The sequence below is a fragment of the Meriones unguiculatus genome, chromosome 3 (assembly GCF_030254825.1).
Source record: "Meriones unguiculatus strain TT.TT164.6M chromosome 3, Bangor_MerUng_6.1, whole genome shotgun sequence".
In the NCBI taxonomy this organism is placed as follows: domain Eukaryota; kingdom Metazoa; phylum Chordata; class Mammalia; order Rodentia; family Muridae; genus Meriones; species Meriones unguiculatus.
The window spans coordinates 66,515,501-66,530,320 of record NC_083351.1 but is presented as its reverse complement, the minus strand read 5'-3'; the positions used below and the strand labels follow the sequence as shown (position 1 = coordinate 66,530,320).

General features: G+C 38.9%; 1 protein-coding gene across 3 annotated transcripts in view; it reads right to left on the bottom strand.

The window, feature by feature from the left end:
* Window positions 1–3,842: 3,842 nt before the first annotated feature.
* Tcaf1 (TRPM8 channel associated factor 1) overlaps window positions 3,843–14,820 on the bottom strand; it is a 44,051-nt gene continuing 33,073 nt past the window's right edge. For 2 of the 3 annotated variants that reach the window (XM_021653291.2, XM_021653292.2), the window contains exon 8: window positions 8,387–14,001. In XM_021653291.2, the coding sequence (XP_021508966.1) occupies window positions 13,747–14,001 (255 nt within the window). In that variant the 3' untranslated portion in view covers window positions 8,387–13,746. Of the gene's footprint in view, window positions 4,635–8,386; window positions 14,002–14,820 lie in introns of those variants that run through there. The other variant, XM_060380104.1, reaches the window with a different exon arrangement.

The window sequence follows — 14,820 nt, the reverse complement described above, 5'->3', positions numbered from 1 at the left end:
TACAAAGTTAAACTGTAACTAATATTTAAAAACTTAGAAAAAAAAAAGAAATCATTTAATTGGGGCTTGCTAACAGCTTCAGAGGCTTAGTTCATTTTCATGGCAGGGAGCATACTGCTGGAGAAGTAGCTGAGAGTTCTACATCTGGATCCACAGGTAACAGAAAGAGAGAGCCCCTGGGCCCTTGGCTTAGGCCTTTGAAACTTTCTTCAACAAGACCACACCTACTCCAACAAAACCACACCTCTTAATCCTTCTCAAGTGGTATTACTCCCTGTTGACTAAGCGTACACATATATGAGCCTATGGGTGCCGTTCTTATTCAAAACACTACAAGTTATAAGCTTTAGCCTTTAACTTGTTAGCTATCTTTCTAGCTTGAAAAAAAAAAGACTTTCTGAGGGTTAGAGTGCAGAAGCAGGCCTGGCATGTCAATATACCTGCACGACATCCTGCCTGAGGACTGAAAACAGAATAGTACAGAAATATCACAAAGATCATTAAAAATTAGTGGGAAGCTAGATCAAGGGGTGTTGCTCATGCAAAGATACAAACCCCAGATTTTTCCTGTACCTTAAACAGAAACTACTCAGCGAAAGTTGACCTGTTCCTTCTTTGTCAGATAGAAATGATACTAGGATTGGTAATTCTATAGGAAAAAATTTAAGTCAATAAGTAGAGGACAATTGACAGTAAAACAACTATAATACCAGAGCTAAAATTTTATCTAAAGGCCAATACTTGGCTACAAACTAAATGCATGAGAAGAAAGAAGGCACGCAGTTATTGCTGATAAAGGAATCAGAGAAGAACTTGGGGAGACAGAAACCTATCATCTAGTGGAAGATGCTCTGACTGTGTGAAAATGTGCAATATACAAAAGCAAAGATGGATATGAAAAGCTTCGTTTGAGAAAGATAACACGACTACCATCACATAAACTTGTCAATAGGCCTTGTATAAGTGAAGCCCCACAGAGACTATTTAGCTGGATTTTGAGGGACTTTCTCTGCTCAGTTAAGGAGTTGAAATTGTAGTCTACATTCCACTGAGGACAGTAGTAGCTGACAAGCCATGTGGACTTCAGAGGGCAGGGCTAGAGAAAGGACCCTTTAGAGCCCAGAAGGTAGTAAGGATCCCAGATGCTTGACCCTGGGATTTCTATATTGTTGGGCTTTGGTTTTATTTTGATTTGAATATAAATGTGGCCTGGTTATTCTCTGTTGGAATAAGAAAGCATTTAACTTGTGTTTTGATTTTATAGGAGAACACAATTAAGAGACTTTTAAAAGAGACTTGGGTAGTGGAGAGAAGCTTTGAATTTTAAGGTGATGGATATTTAAAAAAATTTGAACTTTTAAAGTGTTTGGCATTTTAAAGACTGTGGAAGTTTCTTAATGTGTCCATCTCTTGTGGTGTGATATTGATATAAATGTGAGATCCTGGGGATAAATAAGAAAGAAGCATTTATGATTTAGTAGCAATGTATGGGTGTGTCAAGATGACATGAGGTTAATTGTGCTGGTTAGAGTTTGTGTCAGCTTAACAAAAGACAGAGTTATCTGGTTAGACGAACTTCAGTTAAGAGGACTTTATCTGATTGATCATAGGGAACTCTGTAATAAATTTTCTTGATTAATGATTGATGTACATGGACCTAGCCCATGGTGGGGTTCTGCTACTCCTGGTCATTTGTTTCTGGAGTGTATAAGAAAGTATGTTGAATAAGCCACAGAGTAAGCCTTTAAGTACCACTCCTCCGTGGCCCCTACTTCAGTTCCTGTCTCCAGGTTCATGGCTTAAGTTTCTGCCATGGTTTTCTTCAGTGATAAACTGTAAGCTGTAAGATGAAATAAATCCTTTTCTCCTCAAGTTGTATTTGGTCATGGTTGTTTTATAACAGTAGAAACCTCAGTAAAGATACATATATTAAATAGATTTAGTTGTGCAACATACAAGAGAAAATTTGTTTTGTCGTTTTTCTTTTTTTTTTTTCAAGACAGGGTTTCTCTGTGTAGCTTCAGCTATTCTGGACTCGCTTTGTAGACCGGGCTGGCTTAAACTAACAGAGATCTGCTTGCCTCTGCCTTCTTGAGTACTGGGATTGCAGGCATGGGTCACTGCAGCCAACTTACGAAAGAAAATTGAAAGACTTATTGTTACTTATGGTATATTGGTCCAGGTGTGTCAACTAGAGTATAATAGTCTGGAGTTACTCCAGTTTCTTACTAAGACAAAATGAAGGAGGAGCTTCATATACATGCTTTCTAATTGTGGACTACCATTAATAGTCCCTAGCCTACTTCAGTTATTTTTAGTCACGAGTTTAACTTAATGTGGTCTTGCATATTATTTCCCCAAATGCTCTTAGGAATGTGGAAAATGTTAGCACTGATCTAATTTAGGAAAAGAGATGGATGAAACCACCTATGTGCATTTATTGGTCTGAGTCACTGGAATGGCTCACTAAGCCACAGAGATGTTCCAAAGCAGGTGTCTACAGAATAAATAATGTGCTGGCCATGAAAACGCTTCTCTCAGATTTCCAACTGCAGGACAAGCAAATGCCAGTTGGTCTCAGCTGGTGTTTCCTGGAACACTTGGCGCCAAGGCGATTCTGCCCAAGGACTTCTCCAAGCCAGTGACTGAATGTAAAAGGATTGTAAAGCAGGCCTGGGCACTCCTAAAAGACAGGGGATGCTGGTGATGGTAATTTTGGCTCAAGAACTCTACAGTGGCCTGGAAGAAACTGCCTGAGACCTGCATACAAGGTCAGCCTTTGATTTCTTCTTTCTTCTACACTGCAGTCTAGAGCCACTCCCAGCCTCCCCTAGTTCCCTCTTCACACGTCTAACAGCCACCTCGCCCTCAGAAATGCCTAACACATTGGCCTCTGTCTTGGCTTCTTCTTCTTCGAGGCGACAGGAGAGCTCCACGCCGTGTAGCCCTCAAGTGTGTTCATTAAAGTCATCTTCCACTAGGAGCAAGGGGAAGTTATCAACTTGAGCACATTCAAGACGGACTCAGTGTCTCATATTTCATTCTCTGGTAGACTTATGTCAACTTTTATTCAAATCATCTCACAGTCTGTTTCCAAGAGCAAGCACTGATCTGCTTCGTTCAAAGTAATGAGCCTGGACTTCTTGGCTTCTATTGACAGGTGGCCGGTTCTAAGTTATAGTTAGAAAAGCCTTCATAGCCTCCTTTGGTAGATTTGCGAATTTAACTGGGATCTGCATTGTTTTCTCGGCTTGTATTCAAGGTGTGTGGAGCATTTGTGGTGTGAGCCCCTAGTATTCTAGTGACAGAAAGTATTTTAGAGCACATCATAGCCACAGAGGCAGTGGTGCTTGTATTTCCTTCTCTAGTAAGAGACAAGGGTGATCTTCTATCAGTGAACTCGGCTACCTCTAGGTCGTCCACAAAGCTTGGTTTTGTACTGAAGATAAGAACTGTCTGGGAGTCAGTGAAATAACTTAGCCTTAAACTAACATTGCATGTTTCTCAGACTCTGAAATATCAGATCCGCTAGGCAGCTGCACAGTAGATAAACTATCTTCATTACAAGACCGATGTGGTATCTGTAACTTCATATACATTTTCATACATGATGTTATAAGGCTGAAGATACTGAAAATCCAGAGGAGTTACAGTGTGGGAATTGGAACTCAGTGAGAGTCAATGTCCCCAGAAGAAGGATGGAGAAAGTAGCTTAGGGACAGACTGCTAAAGTAGCTTAGGGACAGACTGCTTACCTAACCATGTTCAAGCCTTTTGATTCTATCCCAGCACCACAAAACAAAGATTTTCTGGAAAAAAAAAGTCCTAATGCAGAGAATGAGTAAGTTAACATCCCTGTACATACAAAGCCAGAACCTTTATTTCTTATTTTTTCTAAAAACATAACAATTACTGATTGTTCTCCCCAAATTTCTTATAATAAAGCCAATCCTTCTCAATGTCTCCCATTATACTGAAATTTCTGATTATGTGTGTCTTTAAGTTCAACTGAAGCCAAATAGATACCATTCTGGCCAGTAGGATGAAAGGTGACCGTGGAACGAGAAGCCCAGAAAACGGAGCTTGAGTTATCTAGCGCTCTAATCTTTTGTCCAGATGACCTTCAACCAGTAAGACTAAGACTTTCATTGCATAGCAAACTGAGTTAGTTTTCTAAAATCAGTCTTCTTCATACAGACTTCATACCAACCTGAACGCATCAGACCATTGATAAGGACTCAGAGATTAGCATATTAAGGTATAAAGTTGTATTTCCCTTCATTACTCTTGGCAGAAGACATAGAAGACACAGCAACCACTAAAATGAGCCTATTTTGCTCCCTGATCAAACAGTAATTTCATAATGGAGAGGCCAAAATTTTTACAGCGTAGTATGATTTCATTTTGAAGTTTCACAGTTGGAACTCAAAACTTGTGAGTTTTTGTGAGGTCGGTGTGGTGGTCAGTTACGCATTGCTGTGGCAAGATGTCCGAGAGTATAAACTTGAAAAAAGGAAGGATCTCTTTGGACTTAAAGTTTCAGACCTTCCTGTCTGTCTCCTGTTGCTTTTGGATGAGGTAGAACATCATGACAGGCAATGTCTAGTGTAGCTCACTTGTTCTTCTCATGGCATCTGTGAAAGAGGGAGAGGGCGGTGTCAGACTTCTAATATCTAATGGCCTTCCTCTTAAAGATTCAACCACCTCTCCGTAGCTCAAGTCCAATACTTTAACACAGGAATGTTTTTTAAAATTTACTTTTTGTGGGGAGGGAGAAGGGAGGGACATTTATACTTTAAACCATACAGTCAGTGAATCCTACTAATGGTTACACCAGATATCTGTGATCAAGATTTTTATCTGGTGGGGGCTGGAGGTTGTGGCTCAGGGCAAGAAGGCTTGCTGCTCTCAAGGAGGAACTAGAAATCAGTTCCCGGCAATCATGTGGAATGACTCACAAGTAACTAGCTCCAGGGGATCTGATGTCCCTTTCTGGCATTCTTGGGCACCTCCGTACACATCAGCACACACACACTGTTTGCATTCACAGATAAATACAAATGCACATAGCTTAAAAATAAAATAAAATAGCAGGGAAAAAAGGTTTACATCTGGCAATGTAGCAACTTAGGACTGTCATTCCAAAGTGTCTGTTTTGGTGTTTCTTCAGTGTGTTTCATATAATTTTACTTTCCTTTGTTTTGAGTTAATTGCATAGCTGGCTGCATCATTCTTTCAGAGAATCTGCTTAAATATTATCTTCAGAGGCTTTCTTAGACCACATTACATAAAACAGCAAGTGTGCTCATTTACAGGCTCCACCCAGAAATTCACTTTCCAACTCTGTTTACAGTATTTTCCTTCATAATACTCATGCATTGTATCCAATATGCTTCTTTCTTTCTTTCTTTCTTTCTTTCTTTCTTTCTTTCTTTCTTTCTTTCTTTCTTTCTTTCTTTCTTTCTTTCCTTTCTTTCTCCTTCCTTCCTTCCTTCCTTCCTTCCTTCCTTTCTTTCTTTCTTTCTTTCTTTCTTTCTTTCTTTCTTTCTTTCTTTCTCTTTTTTTGCAGTGTTCAAATTAGAACACAGCACCACGAAGGCCAGTGTCCTAGCTCATTTTACCTAAACTATGGACAGCTTAGAGTCACCCTAGATGGGAGTCTTAACTGAGGGATTGCCCACATCAGACTAGACTATTATTATTTGATGCAAAGGGCCCAGCCCACCGTGAGTAGTACCATTTACTTCCTGGGCAGGTAGATGATCCAGGTGTGTATAAGGTAAGCTAAGCATGTGCCAGGGTGAGGGGCAGCAATCAGAAACCTCAGTGGTTTTTGCTTCAGGTTCTTGCTTGAGTTTTTGTACTGACTTTCCTCAATGATGGAGTATGACCTAGAAGAATACGCCAAATAAACCCTTTCCTACCCATGTTGCTTTCCAACAGAGTATTTTATAACTGCCACAAAAGGAAACTTGAATAGCAAAGGACTTGTTTTATTAACTTATATTTCTAGACCCTAAAAAAAATTGTGGCAAATGTACATAAATACTTAGGAATAACTTTACTAGCTAAATTAAAGCAGGACAACTCAAACGTTGGAATAGCTATTGTACAAAACCCCCATATTTGTGATGATTCCATGAATGTTTATGGATATTTTTTTTTAAAAAATTTAATGTGTATGGGTGTTTTGGTACCCTAGAAGAGTAGCAAGTACTCCTTACTTCTGAGACATCCCTCTAGATGCCTCATAAAGTAGTTTCAATTTAACATGGGGAGACAATTATCCTTGTGCTTTCATTTAGTTTTTCGAAGAAGTTGAAAGTTAAATGAAGCCAAAACTTTTATCTGTCACACAGCTTGTAAATTCAGTGGGTTAACTTGAGTACTGAAGAAAATGCTTTCTGCATGTGTGTGTGTGTGTGTGTGTGTGTATTTGTTTTCATTAGAATATATATATACACACATAAATATATATATTCTAATGAAAACAAATATTTAGGTTAATTTTGACTTCCAGTTCCTTCAGCGTGGTCTAATTATAACAGTTTGCAAGGGAATTTTATGAATATTTGTGAAAGGGTCTCTGGCTGGAGGGTTCATTGACCGTAATGACTTAGTTATCTCTCCTAAGAAAAAGCAAACTTTTACCCCAATGCATTTCCTGTTCTTCCCAGATAAGGCTCAGAAATTTTGTGCCTAGGACATGAGAATGCTTCCAACCATCCAGCAAGCACCTCAGAAGAGCTGACATGATTCCAGTCTCATTTTGGTTTACCAAACATTTCTACCAAGCAGACAGTCCTTGCCCAGGGCACAGCTTATATACCTTATACTCATTTAAAAACAAAATTGTTCTTGTCCTAGTTAAGAGAAATGCAGACAGGAAGCACTGTTTGAGGAGCAAAGTTTTCTTCCTTTGTAAAAACCTTGGGTGCTCAGAAACTTCTCTTGCACATCCAGCCAGGCCATACTTTCCTGTTGTAGACAATCAGGTTCCTAACACACCATCAAACTAAGTCATTCTGGGACCACCATGAAATCAAAGAACAATTTGTCTGAGCAGACCACAAAATACTGAGAGCCTTCTGTCTTTGTTAACGTGAGCAGCTGCAACTTTTTCAAAAACAGAAACAGCTTTACGTCCACCTTAGTTTGCCTCCTTGCCAATGGACTTAATTGGGATTTTGGCTGAAGAACCGCCAGTGCTTCTCAACAGCATTCAGTCCACAGGAAAGTCTTGTTTTTTTCCACTCCTAAAGTATTCAAACTAAAGCCAAAGTCACATTGTAGCTTCCTTCTGGTAATCTTTGGCAGAAATGCTCGTAGTTCCCACTGTGTATATTTTCCTGCGCTACAACAAATAAATCCAACATGTGCCAGTCTAGACTGTTACTGTACTATCTGCTTAGAGGGCTTTTATGATGGCACCTACAGTACCCCAGTGCTTTCTCCATTCTCCCTCATTCAATGTGTCTTCTTGTCTCAGTTCTGAACATCCAACCAGCCTATGCCAAATGGAAAGAGGTGAACTTGGGTAAGAAAAAGCTTTAATACAAACATTTGTCTTTGGCCAGTGATGTTAATGAGGATAGAGAAGAAACAGCTACTAAGAGAATTTTTTTTCATGTTTATAGCTGCTTTATTTGTAATAGCCCACATCTGGAAACAACCCAGATGTGTCTCATCCACTCTTGACTCACCTTAGAGTAAAGAGTGGATGAGCTGAAGCCATTGCCTTAGAGCACAAGCTGGATCCTGTCTTACCGCCCCCGAGACCATGAAATAACGTCTATGCTGTGAATATTAACCTCAAACCCCTTAAACTTGCTTTCACATCATTAAATCAGAGAATAGAAATATGTAGTAGTGTGAAGATTGCTATTGGAGAGTCTCCTCCAGTGGGACTGAGAAATGGGTAGAACTCTTCTCACAGCAGCTGGCCCCAGGTAAGAGCGAACGCGTTCAAGTTATTAACTGATTAGAACTGAACATCTTAAAATTCTGTTTGATTCTTCATGAAGTGTTTCATACACTAGAGCCATGGGGACAAACAGTAGTTAACAACCTAATACCAGGGCCCTTTTGATTGCAAAAATATTGCAAGCCTGATAGACAGGAAGCTTAATCACAAAACATTGCAGGAACAGCAGCAGGCTTTGTTTGGTTTTTGTTATTTGGGGGTGGTATTTGTTCTTATTTTTGTAGAATATCCTTAGAAATAAGAGAAGGTGAAGTGTGCATGAATCTTGGCAGACAGAGTGGCAGTAACTGTAGAGTCTTCGAGGACTTAGGATTGCTTAGCCTGGAACATCAGATGAACCCCAGTACTTGCTTGCCTTGGCAGCTGGTCAATGGTTTTGGTTAAACCTCATCTTACTCAATGTGAAGCCTCTGAAGGATGTTTTATTTGAGTTTATTACAAACTTTTCCAAATAATACATGCACAAGGTAAAAAATTAAATAGTACAGAGGAACTTGAAATTAAAAGATGTTTTCCCACCCCATCCTCCTTCTCTACTCCCATTTCCTAGATACTTTTAATGATATCTATTCTTGCATCTTTTGGTGGCTAACTTCCTACCTTTAAATAAGATATTTGAACAATAATCTCTTGACTTATTAACTTTAGACAATATTTAATAATTCAACATTACAAAAGATAAGGATTTAATGTACACCATCTCCACCTTTCCCTTGCCTGCCCTTCTCCAAATGTTTGATAGATGTGTCATTTTTTAACTCTTTGGAGGGTTTAACATATAGCATTGACCTAATACTATAGCTGTGTTCCATTAACTGAAGACAGCACTAACAATATAGCTGTGTTCCATTAACTGAAGACAGCACTAACAATATAGCTGTGTTCCATTAACTGAAGACAGCACTAACAATATAGCTGTGTTCCATTAACTGAAGACAGCACTAACAATATAGCTGTGTTCCATTAACTGAAGACAGCATCTTTTCAACCCCACTTTGAATATTCACATATTCCCACTCTTCCTTCTACTTCTCTTCGCCCAACAAATTCAGCCTACACTTTCTTGTGCATCAGCTGGTCAATATCCCTTTCTACATTCATTCTGGGTGAAACATCAGGCCTTTCTGGCTTTGTTGATAGGCTGATCAGAACACAAATGATCTATAAGTGGCATCTACATTATTTTGGCTATTAAAATACTTTTGATCAAGCCAAGTGGAAGACGTGTATTTTTTCCTACACTGCCAATGTCATGATATTTGTACCAATGGAAAGGAAACATACCTACCGTCAACAGCCAATAAAGCTCTTCTTCTACTTCACAAGTCTTCAGAATCCTATCCCATTTTATTTTCCTTCATGGTTGAGCCTAAGTTTCTTGATATAATGTTTATCTGGAAGACAGATTGTATGTCTTCCAGGTTTCCAGATCTCCAAATGTTCCATTACTCAGTGATAATCTGGCACATTCTTCTTAGAGCCCAAGGTAGTACTCTCTTGTGAAATGGGTCTATTACATAACTACAACTGTAGACAGAGCCATCTTGGGGGAGGTCTACTGGTCTCCAGATCCTCTTTCCTTCTTTTTTTTTAGAATTTCATCCATATATGTGTGTGTGTATACATCCATATATATGTGTGTACACACACACATACATATGTCTATATACACAAAAATATATACATATGTATATATGAATATGTATATATATGCATATGTGTATATATATATAAATGGAAAACTTCCTTAATAAGGGTACAAGGGTGTGGGGGGGGTAAAGTTTATAAAAACTCACCTGCCAAAGGATGTCTTTATTTTTACATTACTCTCGACAATATTTTTACATTACTCTCGATATGGAGTTCTGGGAACAAAAATTTTCAAAAGTAAACCCATTGGTCCCTTGACATCTAGCATTTAGTGTTGCTGCTGAAGATGCCAGACTGTTCTCATCCAGGCATGGTTCAGCTGTTTTCCCTTTGCTGGGCACTTTGAATGTTCCCTCCCTCCCCCTTTTTTTAGGACTGTGCCTATATGTCATTGTTATTGGCTCACCTCAGTATGGTGTTCTTAAGTCTTTCTTGTTCTTTTATTGTCCATGCTATCTCTGTCCTTTCTTCTGGGAACTCATAATGGTTAAACCGTGATTGTCTATTTATTTTTCCTTTTTTTCCTACAGTTTGTTATTTCGTTTTGTTGCATGTCTAGGGAGATTCATTCTATTTTGACTTCCAGCCTATCTATTGAATATATTTGGCACTCTTATTTTGTTTTAAAAATGTTCAGAATGTTTCTTAGAAGGTTATCTTATAAATGTACCTCAAATCTCTCTGAAGAGATGGTCAGAATTTTAAGGATTTTTTTCTGTATAAATGTGTTTTCTTTAGTTTTTAATTTTTTCAATCTTTTTACATCTAACATCTTATTTTTCTTATGTTTCTCTCTTGGTCCCTTCCATGCACAGAAATTACTATCAGAAAATCCACATTAAGAACCTGTATTAATTATTGTCTCTTTTATAGATTCCTGCTTCTCCTGAAAATCTCTGCTATGACTAGAAGCTCCAGGTCTCAACTCTAAGAAGAAAATTAACCAATGGGCAAAAGGGCCACTTACTTCCATGAAAAGAATATCATTTGGAGCCCTAATTCTTACTTCTCCTCAGGTGGTTCATTTGAATTCTTTATTCAAACAATAACAATGACAGTTTCACTAGTACCAGTGGTAGGTTTTTTGTGTTCTGTGTACACGGGTTGGGGCTGAGTAGGATGGGGGTCAATTTACAACTGGTACAATTATCTAGAAGCTAGACATTTTTAGTGCTCAAGTCTCTTTAGGGTTACAATGTTCAGATGAGAGTATTCTGTCTGAAATGTACCTCCACATTTCCCATTCATTATTAAGCTTTATTTACTTTCTCTCTTCTCCACCCAAATGTTTTTAGTTTCCTTTGCTGAGAGGTCTCAGACTTCTTTTGTGTTCCCTGTATTGACTTCAGTCTCAGTGAGGCTTAGGAAAGGTCCATCATCTCAAATCCAGAGTACTGCTGGAGGCTTTTGACACTAGAATAACATAGATAACTTTATTGAAAAGCTCCCAGCCTTTACTGCTGAAAGTAGATTAAAGGGATGAGAGTAGGAGTGGAAAAAAACTTATTCTAAAAGATTGAGGATGTAATTTTCTCTCTGAGAACATGAAATATCTGGGACTTTGGGAAGTCGGGTACTTCAATGAAATAGTTCATTATTCAAAATCCAATAAACCAAAAATGCTTTCATGGTACCCAGGGGAGAATGACAAACAATTTGAACAATCAGAACCTGAAAGAGTTTCCTGAGGCTAATCTTTCACTCTCATTTCTACTGGGAAGCACTTTAGGAGCCTGATTTAAATTCTTCCTCTCCACTCATTTCAGGGGAAACAGAGTCTTTTTGTCTTGCTAAGATTAGATAAGGGCTAAGTATAAAGAGCCCAGGCCCTGGCAAGTGGGATTATAAACTTTCTGTGTTGCTTATTTGTTTCTTTATTTGGTTATTCAGAGCACCATAATTATAAATAACTACTCTGCAATCATAATGCCTGGATTCAAAATCACAAAGCTATCACTTATTAGCAGTGGAATCTTACACAATTTAATCTACATAAAGTTCAGTTCTCTTATTCCTAAAATAAGAGTGATAATTTATACTTATAAGGTTATTGGGAGGATTAAATGGCATAACCTATATGTGGGGACCAGTACAATGCCTGGCGCATGCTCAATACCTCATAACTGATAAAAATTATTTTAAAGATTGAATGTTTGTGTTCACAATGTGTACATGATAGATATTCATGAAATAACTCTACGATTAAGAAATTGCATGATAAAGACACACACACACAAATCTTATAGTTTGTGCATTCACCCACTTACTATGTAAATATGTAAATAAAACAGATTAGACTAAAGTAAATAAATAAAAAGAAGTCAAAGAACTGTTTGTGCATAACATCAATCCTAGAGATAATGATCATTAAAACCACGAAAGAAACCATAAAATGGTTTTTGAATGTGTAGTAATTACATGAAAGTTGGGTTAGCTGTACGGAATTATCTTGTTCCAAAGTGAAGTCTTCTGTAATCAGTAACCCTTGTCAGCAATTGTGTCTTGAATCTGTCACTGTGGAAATATAAATACCATCACAAAGTTGGGTGTCATTTGCTAAAACTAAACACTATTTTAGGATTGTTTTGGCTTTTGTCAATTATCTCTGCTCTAGATTTTATCAAGGAAGGAATTTGAGCTGAAAGAACTGGCTAAAGAGACCAAATATAAGTAGCTGTAAATGACGGAAGAAAAAGGACTACATTGTGAAAATGGGCATGGCTTGCACACCTGTAACCAGGCACTTGGAGGCTGAGGACGAAAGATCATTGTGTTTGAAGTCAGCTAGCCCTGCCTATATAGAAAGGCCCTGTCTCAAACAACCACCAGAAAACTCCATTGTGAGCTTAGAATCTTTCCTTTAGATTCATAAAACAATGTACCAGAATCATTTTAGCTGTTGGTATGTGTAGAAGAGGATAGGGTAAGGCAGATAACAATTATTTCTTTTAACCTTGTTTAGTGTGCTTGTGTGTATATCCCAGAACACATGTGGAGGTCGGAGGACAACATCCAAGAATTGGGTATCTTTTTTCACCGTGTGAAAGTTCTAAGGATTGAACTCAGATCTTGTGTCTTGGCAGCTTTACCCACTGATCCCTCTGTCTGGCCCTTGATAATAGTTACTCAGTTTCTATGTCAAAAATATATAAATCATTGTGAATGTGTTTGGTCTGAAGAAATGATAGCTGCTGGAGGAAACAGATGTGCTTTGCCTAATTCAGGCATTAAAAAATGTATTCATACATCAGACATTGCATGGTATCTCATTAATATATGCAGGTTTTATATTTTCATGTACCAGTTTTAAAAATTAAAAGTTTATGACTGCATCTGTTAATAGCACCTAAAAGTAAAGTCTAGCTTCAGAATGTTGTTGGGTTAACTAGATAAAAAAAACAATGGCAAATGACATTTTCACAATACCCACTAACTGTTGTAATCACTTTTAGAGACAATTGTAAAACTCAGTTCTCCCAATAATCATATGAAATAGATCTTAGTTTACAGAACAAGGTCATAGAGCCACAGAGAAGTCAAGGATCTTGCCAGATAAAAGACCTAGAATCTGGGCACAAGGAGTCTACTAAGAAAAAGGCTGATGTTAACTTCTGAGCTGTGGGAGAGAGTGGGCTGGCATGAAGTGGACAACCACTCAGTTGACATGTACCATATAGTTCACAAGTTTCTTTAAAATCATCAGTCATACTCTCCGTGACCACCCAAGAGGCGGAGATGTTTATACCTATCCCCAAGACAAGGAGGCCAGGAGAAGGACTGCCCTCTATGGCTCATCAAAATGGACCAATGACCAGATAGAAAGAGATGTCCACTCTCCCAGCACTGGGTCAATACAGGGTCAGGAGGCTGCCAAACAACTGAGAAGCAGAGGGGTCTGGCTCATAGATGCAGGCCATGTTCCTAAAAATGTCTGCCTTCATTTTAGGTTGAGTTCTTAACCCACTTCCTAGACACAGAAGGTGGTAATAGGACACAGGAGCAACAGATTAAGAGGCCAAAGCCAGAACTTTAGAAGACAGAGGTAGAGGAATAAACCTCCACCTCTGCCTACCTCCCCAAACCTCTCTACCTGCCACTTCGATGGGCACTCCTTACATCTGTGTCAGGATGTATAATTTCATTATATTTTCTTTCCATTCAGGCAGATAGGCTAGGCTGGTAGCTACTTCCTTCTGAATGGGCCAGGCCCAGGCCTCAAAGAATGGAACCAGATTCTTCTGAACTTGCTGGGAGAACATCTTGACCCAGAGATTCATTTTGTCGACATTGTCTGTGGGCAAGTTGGTCTGGTTTCTGTACTCGGTAAAGAGACGGATAAATGGCTCCCAACCAAAGGCCTCTTGGAGCTGAAAAGGGAAAGTTGCAAGTAGGTGAGACACCCAGGCTACAAAAAGAAGGGTAAACACACACAAGTGAACCTAATGAGTTCAACCTGCTAAACTTTAGCTTTGCGTCCGTCAGTGACCATTTCGTGTGCTGACCTTCTGTCCTACTCCCATTTACTACTAATAAGAAAATGTTGAGGCTAGCTCAGTGCTTGGCAGACCCCACTGAATGACAGAAAAGCAGCTTCAAAGATCAACATGTCCCATCACTGTCACATTTCATCTACTCATGAGATCATGAAAAGAGTGATATGGTAAAAACATAGGGATTTAAAACTGGCTGGGGTGGAACAATCCTCATTATCTTTCACTGTTGCAAGGTTAAATTCCAGTCCCCACAACCCTTACGTATCCTCACACTAATGCACAAGGCTTTGAAACATGGCCTTTGATGAAGAAAGTGAATCAGGTAATAGTCTATAGACAGTCTAGTTAGTTAGAAAAAAGAATAAGCTCTTGTATTAGAAGGTACCACCTTCTGGGGCCATTGAAAAGAGCCCATGCCTCTTTGACCCCCCACCCCCACCCTGAGGGGGAACAGCCCTGCTAGGCCACAGAGGAGGACTTTGCAGCCAGTCTTGAAGACACCTGATAAACCAGTATCAGATGAAAGGAGAGGAGGTTCTTCCCTATCAGTGGACTTGGAAAGGGGCAGGGAGGAGATGAAGGTAGGAGGGTGGGATTGGGAGGGAAAGAGGGAGTGGGATACAGCAGGGATACAAAGTTAACAAACTGTAACTAATATTAAAAAAATAAAAATTAAAAAAAAATTGGTAACCA